The sequence below is a fragment of the Pleurodeles waltl genome, chromosome 7 (genome assembly GCF_031143425.1).
Source record: "Pleurodeles waltl isolate 20211129_DDA chromosome 7, aPleWal1.hap1.20221129, whole genome shotgun sequence".
Taxonomy (NCBI): domain Eukaryota; kingdom Metazoa; phylum Chordata; class Amphibia; order Caudata; family Salamandridae; genus Pleurodeles; species Pleurodeles waltl.
The window spans coordinates 916983638-916999655 of NC_090446.1; the positions used below are offsets into that span (position 1 = coordinate 916983638).

The 16018-nt window shown below is 47.6% G+C and overlaps 1 protein-coding gene across 1 annotated transcript in view; it reads left to right on the forward strand.

Annotated features, from left to right (window-relative positions):
- Positions 1-16018, forward strand: part of G3BP1 (G3BP stress granule assembly factor 1) — a 506090-nt gene that overhangs the window by 265507 nt on the left and 224565 nt on the right. The window contains exons 9-10 of the mRNA XM_069199592.1: positions 9178-9292; positions 9697-9822. Coding sequence (XP_069055693.1) covers positions 9178-9292; positions 9697-9822 — 241 coding nt within the window. The remainder of the gene's footprint in view (positions 1-9177; positions 9293-9696; positions 9823-16018) is intronic.

Below are 16018 nucleotides of genomic sequence, written 5' to 3' on the forward strand. Positions count from 1 at the left end.
TGCAGGTAAGTACTTTAGGAACTTCAAATCATCAAAATTGCATGTATACTTTTCAAGTTATTGACAAATAGCTGTTTTAAAAGTGGACACTTAGTGCAATTTTCACAGTTCCTAGGGGAGGTAAGTATTTGTTAGGTTAACCAGGTAAGTAAGACACTTACAGGGCTTAGTTCTTGGTCCAAGGTAGCCCACCGTTGGGGGTTCAGAGCAACCCCAAAGTCACCACACCAGCAGCTCAGGGCCGGTCAGGTGCAGAGTTCAAAGTGGTGCCCAAAACACATAGGCTAGAATGGAGAGAAGGGGGTGCCCCGGTTCCGGTCCGCTGGCAGGTAAGTACCCGCGTCTTCGGAGGGCAGACCAGGGGGGTTTTGTAGGGCACCGGGGGGGGACACAAGTCCACACAGAAATTTCACCCTCAGCAGCGCGGGGGCGGCCGGGTGCAGTGTAGAAACAGGCGTCGGGTTCGCAATGTTAGTCTATGAGAGATCTCGGGATCTCTTCAGCGCTGCAGGCAGGCAAGGGGGGGATTCCTCGGGGAAACCTCCACTTGGGCAAGGGAGAGGGACTCCTGGGGGTCACTTCTCCAGTGAAAGTCCGGTCCTTCAGGTCCTGGGGGCTGCGGGTGCAGGGTCTCTCCCAGGCGTCGGGACTTTAGGTTCAAAGAGTCGCGGTCAGGGGAAGCCTCGGGATTCCCTCTGCAGGCGGCGCTGTGGGGGCTCAGGGGGGACAGGTTTTGGTACTCACAGTATCAGAGTAGTCCTGGGGTCCCTCCTGAGGCGTCGGATCTCCACCAGCCGAGTCGGGGTCGCCGGGTGCAGTGTTGCAAGTCTCACGCTTCTTGCGGGGAGCTTGCAGGGTTCTTTAAAGCTGCTGGAAACAAAGTTGCAGCTTTTCTTGGAGCAGGTCCGCTGTCCTCGGGAGTTTCTTGTCTTTTCGAAGCAGGGGCAGTCCTCAGAGGATGTCGAGGTCGCTGGTCCCTTTGGAAGGCGTCGCTGGAGCAGGATCTTTGGAAGGCAGGAGACAGGCCGGTGAGTTTCTGGAGCCAAGGCAGTTGTCGTCTTCTGGTCTTCCTCTGCAGGGGTTTTCAGCTAGGCAGTCCTTCTTCTTGTAGTTGCAGGAATCTAATTTTCTAGGGTTCAGGGTAGCCCTTAAATACTAAATTTAAGGGCGTGTTTAGGTCTGGGGGGTTAGTAGCCAATGGCTACTAGCCCTGAGGGTGGGTACACCCTCTTTGTGCCTCCTCCCAAGGGGAGGGGGTCACAATCCTAACCCTATTGGGGGAATCCTCCATCTGCAAGATGGAGGATTTCTAAAAGTTAGAGTCACCTCAGCTCAGGACACCTTAGGGGCTGTCCTGACTGGCCAGTGACTCCTCCTTGTTATTCTCATTATTTTCTCCGGCCTTGCCGCCAAAAGTGGGGCCTGGCCGGAGGGGGCGGGCAACTCCACTAGCTGGAGTGTCCTGCTGGGTTGGCACAAAGGAGGTGAGCCTTTGAGGCTCACCGCCAGGTGTGACAATTCCTGCCTGGGGGAGGTGTTAGCATCTCCACCCAGTGCAGGCTTTGTTACTGGCCTCAGAGTGACAAAGGCACTCTCCCCATGGGGCCAGCAACATGTCTCGGTTTGTGGCAGGCTGCTAAAACTAGTCAGCCTACACAGATAGTCGGTTAAGTTTCAGGGGGCACCTCTAAGGTGCCCTCTGTGGTGTATTTTACAATAAAATGTACACTGGCATCAGTGTGCATTTATTGTGCTGAGAAGTTTGATACCAAACTTCCCAGTTTTCAGTGTAGCCATTATGGTGCTGTGGAGTTCGTGTTTGACAGACTCCCAGACCATATACTCTTATGGCTACCCTGCACTTACAATGTCTAAGGTTTTGTTTAGACACTGTAGGGGTACCATGCTCATGCACTGGTACCCTCACCTATGGTATAGTGCACCCTGCCTTAGGGCTGTAAGGCCTGCTAGAGGGGTGTCTTACCTATACTGCATAGGCAGTGAGAGGCTGGCATGGCACCCTGAGGGGAGTGCCATGTCGACTTACTCGTTTTGTTCTCACGAGCACACACAAGCTGGCAAGCAGTGTGTCTGTGCTGAGTGAGAGGTCTCCAGGGTGGCATAAGACATGCTGCAGCCCTTAGAGACCTTCCTTGGCATCAGGGCCCTTGGTACTAGAAGTACCAGTTACAAGGGACTTATCTGGATGCCAGGGTCTGCCAATTGTGGATACAAAAGTACAGGTTAGGGAAAGAACACTGGTGCTGGGGCCTGGTTAGCAGGCCTCAGCACACTTTCAATTGTAAACATAGCATCAGCAAAGGCAAAAAGTCAGGGGGCAACCATGCCAAGGAGGCATTTCCTTACACTCTTCCATGATAGGGCTGATGTAAATCTGTTGATGGTAACAGAGAGGACCAGGAAGCTGAGAGTGAGCCTCTCCCTGATCTCCTCTCACCAAACCCTAAAGATGGCTTAGTGGATGGAGTGATCTATTCAGACACCCTCTCTGGTCAACAGCAAGCTGATTGTAGGAAGGTCCTGCAACAGTTTGCTGAGCTCTTTTCCCTAACCCCTGGTCAGACACACCTGTGTACCCACGATGTGGACACAGGAGACAGCATGCCTGTCAAAAACAAAATATTCAGACAGTCTGACCAAGTTAAGGAAAGCATCAAGGTGGAAGTCCACAGCTAGTGGAGTTGCCCGCCCCCTCCGGCCACGGCCCCCACTTTTGGCGGCAAGGCCGGAGAAAATAATGAGAAAAACAAGGAGTCAGGACAGCCCCTAAGGTGTCCTGAGCTGAAGTGACTCTGACTTTTAGAAATCCTCCATCTTGCAGATGGAGGATTCCCCAATAGGATTAGGGATGTGACCCCCTCCCCTTGGGAGGAGGCACAAAGAGGATGTACCCACCCTCAGGGCTAGTAGCCATTGGCTACTAACCCCCCAGACCTAAACACGCCCTTAAATTTAGTATTTAAGGGCTTCCCTGAACCTAAAACTTTAGATTCCTGAAACTACAAGAAGAAGTTGAAAAACCCCTGCAGAGGAAGACCAGAAGACACCAACTGCTTTGGCCCCAGACTTACCGGCCTGTCTCCTGCCTTCCAAAAGAAACCTGCTCCAGCGACGCTTTCCAAGGGACCAGCGACCTCTGAATCCTCTGAGGACTGCCCTGCTTCAAGAAAGACAAACTCCCGAGGACAGCGGCACTGCTCCAAAAGAACTGCAACTTTGTTTCAAGGAGCAGATTTAAAGACCCCTGCAAGAAGTGTGAGACTTGCAACACTGCACCCGGCGACCCCGACTCGACTGGTGGAGAACCAACACCTCAGGGAGGACCCTCCGGCGACTCCAAGACTGAGTAACCAAAGTTGTCCCCCCTGAGCCCCCACAGCGACGCCTGCAGAGGGAATCCCGAGGCTCCCCCTGACCGCGACTGCCTGAACTCCATTTCCCGACGGCTGGAAAAGACCCTGCACCCGCAGCCCCCAGCACCTAAAGGAATGGAACTCCTGTGCAGGAGTGACCCCCAGGAGGCCCTCTCCCTTGCCCAGGTGGTGGCTACCCCGAGGAGCCCCCCCCCTTGCCTGCCTGCAACGCTGAAGAGATCCCTTGGTCTCTCATTGAAAACCATTGTAAACCCGACACGTGTTTGCACACTGCGCCCGGCCGCCCCCGCGCTGCTGAGGGTGTACTTTTTGTGCTGACTTGTGTCCCCCCGGTGCCCTACAAAACCCCCCTGGTCTGCCCTCCGAAGATGCGGGTACTTACCTGCTGGCAGACTGGAACCGGGGCACCCCCTTCTCTCCATTGAAGCCTATGTGTTTTGGGCACCTCTTTGACCTCTGCACCTGACCGGCCCTGAGCTGCTGGTGTGGTGACTTTGGCGTGGCTCTGAACCCCCAACGGTGGGCTACCTTGGACCAAAAACTGAAACCTGTAAGTGACTTACTTACCTGTGAAACCTAACAATACTTTACCTCCCCCAGGAACTGTGAAAATTGCACTGTCCACTTTTAAAACAGCTTATTGTGTTTTATGTAAAAAGTATATATGCTACTGTGATTATTCAAAGTTCCTAAAGTACTTACCTGCAATACCTTTCAAATGAGATATTACATGTAGAATTTGAACCTGTGGTTCTTAAAATAAACTGAGAAAAGATATTTTTCTATAACAAAACCTATTGGCTGGATTTGTCTCCGAGTGTGTGTTCCTCATTTATTGCCTGTGTGTATGTACAACAAATGCTTAACACTACTCCTTTGATAAGCCTACTGCTCGACCACACTACCACAAAATAGAGCATTAGTATTATCTCTTTTTGCCACTATCTTACCTCTAAGGGGAACCCTTGGACTCTGTGCATGCTATTCCTTACTTTGAAATAGCACATACAGAGCCAACTTCCTACAGTTGCTTTCCAAAAACCTCATACAGGGAATCCAATATCCAAACAAGGCATTGCCAGGTGGATAGTTAAATGCATTCAAACCTGTTATCTCAAAACATAAGGAGAACTGCCTATAACACCAAAGGCACACTCAACTAGAAAGAAAGGTGCTACCATGGCCTTTCTAGGAAACATTCCAATTACTGAAATATGTAAGGCAGCCACATGGTCTACGCCTCCTACGTTTACTAAGCATTACTGCGTGGATGTGTTAACACAACAAGTCACAGTAGGACAAGCAGTACTATGAACTTTATTTCAAACAACTTCAACTCCTACAGGCTGAGCCACCGCTTTTGGGGAAATAACTGCTTACTAGTCTATGCAAAGCATGTGTATCTGCAGCTACACATGCCATCGAACGGAAAATGTCACTTACCCAGTGTACATCTGTTCGTGGCATGAGACGCTGCAGATTCACATGCGCCCGCCTCCCCGGGAGGCTGTAGCCGTTTGAAGTTGAACATTTGTAAATATATCGCTTTAAACCACATTATGTACATACATATTTGCTCCATTGCATGGGCACTATTACTATAATACACAACTCCTGCCTCACCCTCTGCGGGGAAAGCAATCTAAGATGGAGTCGACACCTATGCGCAATGGAGCCGAAAGGGGAGGAGTCCCTCGATCTCATGACTCAAAGACTTCTTCGAAGAAAAACAACTTGTAACACTCCGAGCCCAACATTAGATGGCGGGATGTGCAAAGCATGTGAATCTGCAGCGTCTCATGCCACGAACAGATGTACACTGGGTAAGTGACATTTTCCATATATATCATCTTTTATATCATACTATAGACTCTTTTCAATACTTCACTCTCCCGCGGACAAACAATCTAACAAAGGACTCGATGCCTATGCACAATATTACCGAGAGGAGGAGTCACTCGATCCTGTGACTCAAACTTTCTTGAAACAAAAACAAGTTGTACTACTCCGAACCCGACACTAGATGGCAAGCTTATGCACAGCGTGCGAATCTACAACACTACATGCCACAAACAGATTTCTACTGGTAAGTAACAATTTCCTTTCCTCCATAGGATATCATTGAGAGAACTCTGAAATTTGCACTGTCTATTTTTGAATCTGCAAAGTATTTATTCTTAAGTCTACTTACCTGATTAAGAAGATCTTAGGGTTGAAAAGTATATAAAAAATATTTTTCTAAAATTAATCTTGAATTTATTCTTTGAGTGTCTCGTTTATTGCCTCTGAGTACAACAAATTCTTAGCACTACCCTCTGATAAGCCTAACTTCTTGCCCCCACTACCACAAAATAGAGCATTATCCTGTATACCTTTGCCTCTGCAATAACAATTGGGGATCTACTAGACTCTGCACAGCGTGCTTCATTTTACTGCACTATATAGAGAGCCAGCTTCCTACAAAGATTTTGCATTTGGTGTTCCTCCAAGAAAGTGGGCCCCACAACTTGACATGAAGATGTCATTCTTCCATACCTACTACATTTGATACAACCTGGCATGCAATTCTCTTCCACAAAGGTTCACCTTGCAGCTCTTAATGCTTACAGAAAATGCTCCTTAAAACCTCCTTTTTAAAAAAAATAAAAAAAATTTAATCCCAGCAATAAAGGATTTTCTAGAAGGTTTTCCCTCCCATTAGGCGTCCTTCATCTCTCTGGGAACTTAACATAGTCCTTTCACGTCTCTTGCAGGATCCCTTCAAACACATTCACAAGGCATTCCTGCAACACCTTTCATGGGAAACAGCTTTCCTTGTAGCAGTAACATTAACTCGCAGGGTTAGCGATATCCAAGCCCTATGTTAAACATACAGTTTTCCAGTAGTCATGAGGATTCATCGGAAAATCCGCTCTAAGGTTATTTTGGATTTCCATGTCAACTAGACCATCTCATTACCAACGTTGTTTCACAATCCCACTACTCTAGTTGAAAGAACCCTTCATTCCGTGGATATGAGAAGTGTTTTGTAATTTTATCTCTGCAAGACAAGGGCTGTCCGCAGATCAGACAAATTGTTTTTCAACTATGATCTGGACCATACAGAATTGCCCACCTTGGAATAGTCCCTGTCCGGTGGATAGTTTCCAGCATCATCTTTTGCTTTCAAAAAACTAACAAAACATTAACATCTAGACCAACGGCTCACTCCACTTTGCCAGCTGGACCTGCTGCTAAGAGTGGAGCTTGGTCCGGGGGGGAGAGTGGGGGCAGGTTGGGGGAAGAGTAGGTATATCCACTATTTGGAATGCCCTGAGGCAGCAGAACTACAGGCAGGAGACTGAGGCTCACCTCCAAGTATCGCTGTTCCTGCAGGGTGGAGATGTGAAGCACCTCCACCCAGGGCAGACCTTGTCCCTGACTTTTGAAAGCCCATGGGGTCAAACGTGTCTGTTTGTGGCAGGCTAGTATAGACTGGTCAGCCACACACTAGAGAGTTGGGTGCGTTTCCTGGGGGCATCTTTAAGATGCCCTCTGTGTACATTTTACAATAAACCCAACACTTACATCAGTGTAGGTTTATTGAGCTTAGATGTTTGATACTAAGGTTCCCAGTCTTCCTTGAAGCCATCATGGAGCTGTGGCGTTCATAATGACAACTCCCAGCCTATGTACTCAAAATGGCTACTCTGCACGTTCAGTGTCTAGAGAATGGGCCTAGAAACTTTAGAGGCATATTGCTGATGCAGCTATGCCCTCAACTGTGGTGTAGCGCACCCTGCCTTAGGGATGTGAGGCCTTCTATTGGGGTGACTTACCCAGGCCACAGGCAGTGGTTTGTGAGCATGGCACGCAGGGAGGGGTGCTGTGTCGACTACCTTTTTCTCCCCACCAACACACACAATCTGCAATGACAGTATGCATGTGTTTGGTGAGGAGTTCCTTAAGGTGGCACAATACATGCCTCAACCCTTAGGGACCCTCCATGGCCACAGGACCCTTGGTACAACTGGTCCCTTTTTACAAGGGACTTAGCTGTGTGCCAATTGTGGAAGCATGGAACAGTTTAGGGTACGAACACAGGTGCTGGGGTCTGGTTAGCAGGATCCTAGCACACACTCAATCAAGTTAACATCAGATATCAGGCAAAAAGTGCGGGGTGACCATGCCATAACTATGACTTTAACAGAGATTACCCTACGAAAGAACTGGAGTTACAGTTAAACTATTCCTTCTCTTGTAGGGGAACCTCCATTGAAGTCATAAGTGACCCTCCCTCCTCCCCATTTGAGTAGACGGAGGTAATTGAATCATACATACATTCAAGCTGCAGCTCATACTGAACTGAAGCAACCGGCTGAGCATGATGGGATACTGGTGGACTCTGGCTTCTTAAAGGCACAGTCTCTATTTTTACCTCACATAATGACAGCCACTGGGGCTACACTATCTTGCTTTACCTCATCTCCATACTCTATTGAAAACTGGTTTGTGAAAATCATTTATGCTGTTTTACTAAAAAAAAGAAAAATCATCATATTATATAGATACACAATTTTCCTGGCCCCTTTTATAAGTACAGGATGAAAAATTGGTCCATTGTAGTCTTCTATTGGCTGCATAATATTTCTATCTCTTAAGTGACTCTGCTGACCTTCCTGAAGGAAGGCTAACATCTACACTTGAGAATACTATGGAAAAGTGCTCCAGAGTCCCTGCACGTAGGCAGGACTGCTCGGTACTTATGACTTCAATGGTAATTCCCCTACAAGAGAACTGAAGCTACAGATAAACTATTCCTTCTATGGCTTTCCTTGACAAAACTCCAATAGCTGACATCTGTAAGTCAGCTCAGTGGTCTACACCACACATTTTCACTAAACATTGTGTGGATGTTCTAGCACGCCAACAAGCTAATGTTGAACCAGCAATGCTACGTACACTTTTCCAAACAACTGCAGCACCCACAGGATATCCACTGCTTTTTTGGAGGGCACTGCTTTACAGTCTGTGCAGAGCATGACTATCTACAGACGCGCATGCCTCAAACAGATTGTTACTTACCCTGTACGCATCTATTTGTGAAATGTAGTGCTGTAGATTCACATGCACCCGTCCTCCTTCCTGGTCACCTGTGGCTGTTGCAGTTCATTTCTACAATCTCATTTGCATGACATCTCTTTACTGATGCTTACTCACTCCATTCTCACCTGCCTGCGGGAAAACATTCTAACAATTGAGTCGATCCCCATCTGCATTATCACCAAGAGAAGTTGTCCCTTTATCTTGTGACTCAAGCGGTTTCTTAGAAAAAGAAAAAAAACAAAAAACTTGCACATATATCCAGACCCAACACTAGATTGCAGAAGTATGCAAAGCATGTGAATCTACAACACTACATGCCACACACAGATGCTTGTAGGGTAAGTAACATATTCCTTCTGGAGTTTCAACTGGGCTGATTCCTACTTTTTTTTTTTTTTAAACATGAAACTCCAGTGTAGTACATCTAGGAACAGTTTGAATGATTATAATCTCCTTTAATAAGCATGCTAAACCTCTGACTTAATATATTGAAGACATGCTTGATTAATTTGCCATAGTCTGTCCAGCAGTACCGGGAAAATCTTCCTCTCCTTTATTTAACCTGATAAATGTACATCTCTTCTTTGCATGCTTTTTAAGAGCATTTGGTAAGATGCAGTCTCTCTTCTGGCTTGGCAGTGTAATTGGTCAGTATGTAAACTTGATATGTCTATTCTTCTTATGTACACTTATGCAGCCGCGTCCAGAATCTAAGCCAGACTCTCAAGTGTCTGCTCAGAGACCACCTCAGAGAGACCTGAGGCTAAGGGAGCAGCGGCCCACCATGCCACCCCCTAGAGGACCGAGACCTGGTATGATATACTTCAGTCACTACTAACAAGTTAAAAGCACAAAAAGTAAATCAACATATGCTTCATAGATATGGATTTCATAGTGATTGTACATTAGATACCATGTTCGTACAAGGCTAATAGTATCAATCCATCCTTTGTGTAGCTTCAGTGTTCTTGATCTGTAGCAATGTTCTAGTAATGTAGGTATAACAAGAGATTAACTGAAAAGATGACTGCTTCAATATTTAAATTTTATAGTAACCTTCTCTCCAAATCCATTAACTCTATTTCATGTATGAATGAGTTGGTGAGTCAGAAAAAATTAGTATGTTTAGAGGTTCAAGACCTACTTTCCCAAGTACAAGGTGGGTTTATTGTGAATTCTGAATCATGAATTCTAATTCCTACTTCTATGTTTTTAGTCCGAGAGGGTGAACAAGGAGAGTTTGACACAAGGCGTATGATCCGGTATCCAGACAACCAGCAGCTTTTTGTTGGTAACCTGCCTCATGATGTGGACAAGTCAGAACTGAAGGACTTCTTCCAAAGTAAGCACTATTATATGCTTTATTTCATGTTTAGAAGTTATACATTTGACCTTGCTCTAGCACTGTTTTTAGCCTCAACATTTCTACCAAAGATTGTATGGTTTGTTTCTCTTCATTTAGCCCACACTTAGTCCACTTCTCTTCCCTTTCCTGTCATTCTAATAAGCATACTCTACAACAATAAACCACTCATCACTAGTTGAACAGGTACAAAATAACTGTATATGAATGCCAAAAATAAATAAATATGTAAATATATATATAAATATATGTGTTCGGTGGTATGTGTAGCTGCAGATACACATGCTATGCATAGGTCCTGCCACCTAGTGTTGGGCTCGGAGTGTTACAAGTTGTTTTTCTTCTAAGAAGTCTTTTCGAGTCACGGGACCGAGTGACTCCTCCTTTTCGGCTCCATTGCGCATGGGCATCGACTCCATCTTAGATTGTTTTCTTTCTGCCATCGGGCTCGGACGTGTTCCTCTTCACTCTGGCTGTTGGATTTGGAAAACTTAGAATTAGCTGAAAATTTGTCAGTATTGTTCTCGATCGCGCCCCATATTGCATCGACACCTCGGTACCGGCGGACAAACTCCTTCGGGGTACCCGCGCCCAATTTGGGCCTGGTCGGCCCGACCGCAAGAAGCATCGAAGCCACATGGACCGGACCCCGTTCCGATTCTGCCCTTGGTGCCACGCCAAGTATCCCTACACAGATCAACATCGGGTCTGTAATCTGTGTTTGTCACCAGATCACCGAGAGGATACTTGTGAAGCCTGCAGATCCTTCCGTTCCAAAATGACCTTGAGAGACCGAAGGGCGAGAAGACTACAAATGGCGTCCAAGAGCACTGAACGCCTCGACGCGGAAGAAGAGATGATCCACACTGCCATCTCCGTTCAAGGATCAGATTTGGACGAATCCGACGTCGACTGACCACTGACAGCGGGCCAGCATGTAAGTACGCTTGCCCCGACCAAGACCAAACAGAAGGCCTCTGGGACGCCACTGCCGGAAGGCCATGGCTCCCCCCGAAAAAAATCAAGCTGTGACCAAGTAACACCTTCGGCACCAAAAAAGGCCACACCCGCATCAAAGTCTTCGGACTCGAGTTGAGACACAGTCTCCGAAAAAGTATGGCACCGACCTGTCAAGACCCCGAAAGTCCCTTTCGGAACCGAGGCCTACTACCCCCCTGGGCATATCGGTGCCGAAGAAACCGGCTTCGGAGCCGAAAAGACAATCTTACACAGAGGAACATGGACTTTCAAAACAGCTTAAAGAAAGCCATAGATTTGAGGAAGAGCTTCAACAAATGGAGGAATTCGATGACTAACAAGCCAGGATACAGATCCACAAGGAATACTGGCAAGATCCTCACAGCACCGCCCCTCAAATTTAAAAGAAAGCTGGCATTCCGTGGACGTATGGACACTGATCAGCCAAAGGCTAAAGTCCCAAGAGAGCAATCTCTGCCACACCAGTTTTCTCCAGCCCAGTCTCCTCCACATTCTCCTCAACGACCTGTGTCTCTGCCTGCTACACCCACTGCACAGTCTCCCACACACACTATGCAGTCGCATCAAGACACAGATCCATGGGATCTTTATGATGACCCTATGTCAGACAACAGCCCAGAGTGCTATCCATCCAAGCTCTCTCCACTGGAAGATAGCACCTCCTACACACAAGTTTTGGCTAGGGCTGCAGCTTTCCACAATGTAAGCATGCACACGGAACCACTTGAGGACGACTTTTTGTTCAATACTCTATCCTCAACACACGCAACATACCAAAGTCTACCCATGCTCCCGGGTATGCTCAAACATGCCCACCCGATATTCCAGGAGCCGGTTAAGGGAATGGCTATAACCCCAAGGGTAGAAAAAAAGTATAAACCACCACCTTCAGACCCAGTGTTTATCATGCAACAGCTGCCCCCCGATTCAGTAGTGGTCAGCGCAGCGAGGAAAAGAGCTAACTCGCAGTCCTCTTATGGAGATGCACCCCCTCCAGATAAGGAAAGTAAAAAGTATGATGCGCCAGGAAAGAGGGTAGCGTCACAAGTAGCCAATCAGTGACGCATAGCGAACTCACAGGCCATCTTTGCTAGGTATAACAGGGCTCATTGGGATGAGATGAAGGACATTATTCAACATCTCCCCAAGGAACACCAAAAGAGAGCTCAACAGTTAGTAGAGGAGGAACAGGCAATAACAAATAACCAGATAAGATCAGCGCTAGACTCATAAATACAGCAGTTACCATTAGGCGCCATGCATGGCTCCGATCATCAGGTTTTAAACCTGAAATCCAACAGGCTGTCCTCAACATGACCTTCAACCAACAGCAATTATTCGGCACACAGGTGGACACAGCTATAGAAAAAATGAAAAAAGATGCCGACACTGCTAAAGAGATGGGAATGCTTTATTCATCTCAATACAGAGGGACATTTCGGAAGCCTCAGTATAGTGGAGGCTTCAGGCCACAGTCCTCCGAGCCATCCACCTCACAAACAAAGCCCTCATACCAAACACAATATCAAAGAGGGGGATTTCGAGGGTCCTTCAGAGGGCAATTTCCCAAATCCAGGGGAAAATTCCAATCTGCAAAGCAAGCCACTAGCAACAAACAGTGACTTTGTTATCACCTTCCCCCAACACACATCCCCTGTGGGCGGAAGACTGAAAAATGTTCCACGATCAATGGTCAAACATCACAACAGACTCATGGGTACTATCAATTACCCAACATGGTTACTGCATAGAATTCACACAGTTTCCTCCAGATAGTCCCCCAAAAACGTGCAAACGTTCATCGCAGCATCTTGCAATGTTACAAACAGAGGTGCAGGCACTGTTAACCAAACAAGCCATAGAACTAGTGCCTCTGCATCAAAAAGGAACAGGGGTCTATTCCCTCTATGTAGGAAGATGGCTCTGTATGTACTATTTCAAAGTAAGAAATAGCATGCACAGTCCAAGGGTTCCCCTTAGAGGTAAGATAGTGGCAAAAAGAGAATTCTAATGCTCTATTTTGTGGTAGTGTGGTCGAGCAGTAGGCTTATCAAAGGAGTAGTGTTAAGCATTTGTTGTACACACACAGGCAATAAATGAGGAACACACACTCAAAGACAATTCCAGGCCAATAGGTTTTTGTATAGAAAAGTATCTTTTCTTAGTTTATTTTAAGAACCACAGGTTCAAGATTTACAAGTAATACTTCAAATGAAAGGTATTTCAGATAGGAACGTTAGGAACTTTGAATTAGCAAAACAGCATATACAGTTTTCACATAAATGACATATAGCTATTTTAAAACTAGACAATGCAATTTTCAACAGTTCCTGGGGGAGGTAAGTGTTTGTTAGTTTTTGCAGGTAAGTAAACCACCTACGGGGTTCAAGTTTGGTTCCAAGGTAGCCCACTGTTGGGGGTTCAGAGCAACCCCAAAGTTACCACACCAGCAGCTCAGGGCCGGTCAGGTGCAGAGGTCAAAGTGGTGCCCAAAACGCATAGGCTTCAATGGAGCAGGGGTACCCCGGTTCCAGTCTGCCAGCAGGTAAGTACCCGCGTCTTCGGAGGGCAGACCAGTGGGATTTTGTAGGGCACCGGGGGGGACACAAGTCCACACAAAAAGTACACCCTCAGCGGCACGGGGGTGGCTGGGTGCAGTGTGCAAACAAGCGTCGGGTTCGCAATAGAAATCAATGGGAGACCAAGGGGTCTCTTCAGCGATGCAGGCAAGGGGGGGGCTCCTCGGGGTAGCCACCACCTGGGCAAGAGAGAGGGCCACCTGGGGGTCGTTCCTGCACTGGAGGTCAGATCCTTCAGGTCCTGGGGGCTGCGGGTGCAGAGTCTTTACCAGGCGTCGGGTCTTTGAAGCGACAGTCGCGGTCAGGGGGAGCCTCGGGATACCCTCTGCAGGCGTCGCTGTGGGGGCCCAGGGGGGTCAACTCTGGCTACTCACGGTCTCGTAGTTGCCGGGGAGTCCTCCCTGTGGTGTTTGTTCTCCACAAGTCGAGCCAGGGGTGTCGGGTGCAGAGTGCAAAGTCGCACGCTTCCGGCGGGAAACGTGGTGTTTCAAAGTTGCTTCTTTGTTGCAAAGTTGCAGTCTTTGGGGAACAGAGTCGCTGTCCTCGGGAGTTCTTGGTCCTTCTAGATGCAGGGTAGTCCTCTGAGGTTTCAGAGGTTGCTGGACCCTGGGAACGCGTCGCTGGAGCAGTGTCTTTAGAAGGGGGGAGACAGGCCGGTAGAGCTGGGGCCAAAGCAGTTCGTGTCTCAGTCTTCTCTGCAGGTTTTTCAGTTCAGCAGTCCTCTTCTTCTTAGGTTGCAGGAATCGGAGTTCCTAGGTTCTGGGGAGCCCCTAAATACTGAATTTAGGGGTGTGTTTAGGTCTGGGGGGTTAGTAGCCAATGGCAACTAGCCCTGAGGGTGGCTACACCCTCTTTGTGCCTCCTCCCTGAGGGGAAGGGGGCACATCCCTATCCCTATTGGGGGAATCCTCCACCTGCAAGATGGAGGATTTCTAAAAGTCAGTCACCTCAGCTCAGGGCACCTTAGGGGCTGTCCTGACTGGCCAGTGACTCCTTGTTTTTTTTCATTATCTCCTCCGGCCTTGCCGCCAAAAGTGGGGCCGTGGCCGGAGGGGGTGGGCAACTCCACTAGCTGGAGTGCCCTGGGGTACTGTAACAAAGGGGGTGAGCCTTTGAGGCTCACCGCAAGGTGTTACAGTTCCTGCAGGGGGAGGTGAGAAGCACCTCCACCCAGTACAGGCTTTGTTACTAGCCACAGAGTGACAAAGGCACTCTCCCCATGTGGCCAGCAACATGTCTGGTGTGTGGCAGGCTGCTAAAACCAGTCAGCCTACACGGGTAGTCAGTTAAGGTTTCAGGGGGCACCTCTAAGGTGCCCTCTTGGGTGTATGTTACAATAAAATGTACACTGGCATCAGTGTTCATTTATTGTGCTAAAATGTTTGATACCAAACTTCCCAGTTTTCAGTGTAGCCATTATGGTGCTGTGGAGTTCGTGCATGACAGACTCCCAGACCATATACTCTTATGGCTACCCTGCACTTACAATGTCTAAGGTTTTGCTTAATCACTGTAGGGGCACAGTGCTCATGCGCTTATGCCCTCACCTATGGTATAGTGCACCCTGCCTTAGGGCTGTATGGCCTGCTAGAGGGGTGACTTATCTATACCTGTAGGCAGTGTGAGGTTAGCATGGCACCCTGAGGGGAGTGCCATGTCGACTTAGTCATTTTATCCCCACTAGCACACACAAGCTGGCAAGCAGTGTGTCTGCTGAGTGAGGGGTCCCCAGGGTGGTATAAGACATGCTGCAGCCCTTAGAGACCTTCCCTGGCATCAGGGCCCTTGGTACCAGAGGTACCAGTTACAAGGGACTTACCTGGATGCCAGGGTGTGCCAATTGTGGAAACAATAGTACAGGTTAGGGAAAGAACACTGGTGCTGGGGCCTGGTTAGCAGGCCTCAGCACACTTTCAAATCATAACGTGTCATCAGCAAAGGCAAAAAGTCAGGGGGTAACCATGCCAAGGAGGCATTTCCTTACACTCTACTTCCTCATTCCCAAGAAAGACAAAACACTGAGGCAAATATTAGATCTCAGGACTATCAACTTCTATATTCGATCAGAACACTTCCACATGATGACACTACAATATGTAGTCCCATTACTGAAAGAAGGCGAATACATTTCAACGCTTGATTTAAAAGATGCGTATTTTCACATACCCATCCATCCAGCTCACAGAAAAAACCTCAGGTTTGTTATACAAGGAAAACATTACCAATTCAAGGTATTACCCTTTGGGATAACATCAGCCCCCAAAGTCGTTACAAAATGCCTTGCCGTAGTAGCAGCATACATATGGAGACAACACATGCATGTTTTCCCATATCTCGACGATTGGCTAATAAAAGCCAACACTCAAAAACAGTGTCAGCATCACACACGTTATGTAATCCATACCCTACACACACTAGGGTTTTTGATAAATTATCAAAAATCGTACCTGCAACCATCCCAAATTCAGCAGTACTTGGGAGCTACACTCAAAAGTCCAAGACCACAACATGTTGCCAAAAATACAGCCAAATCATCACTACACCGTCCGTTGTGTTGAGACACCTAGGCATGATGGCATCATGCATCGCAATTGTCC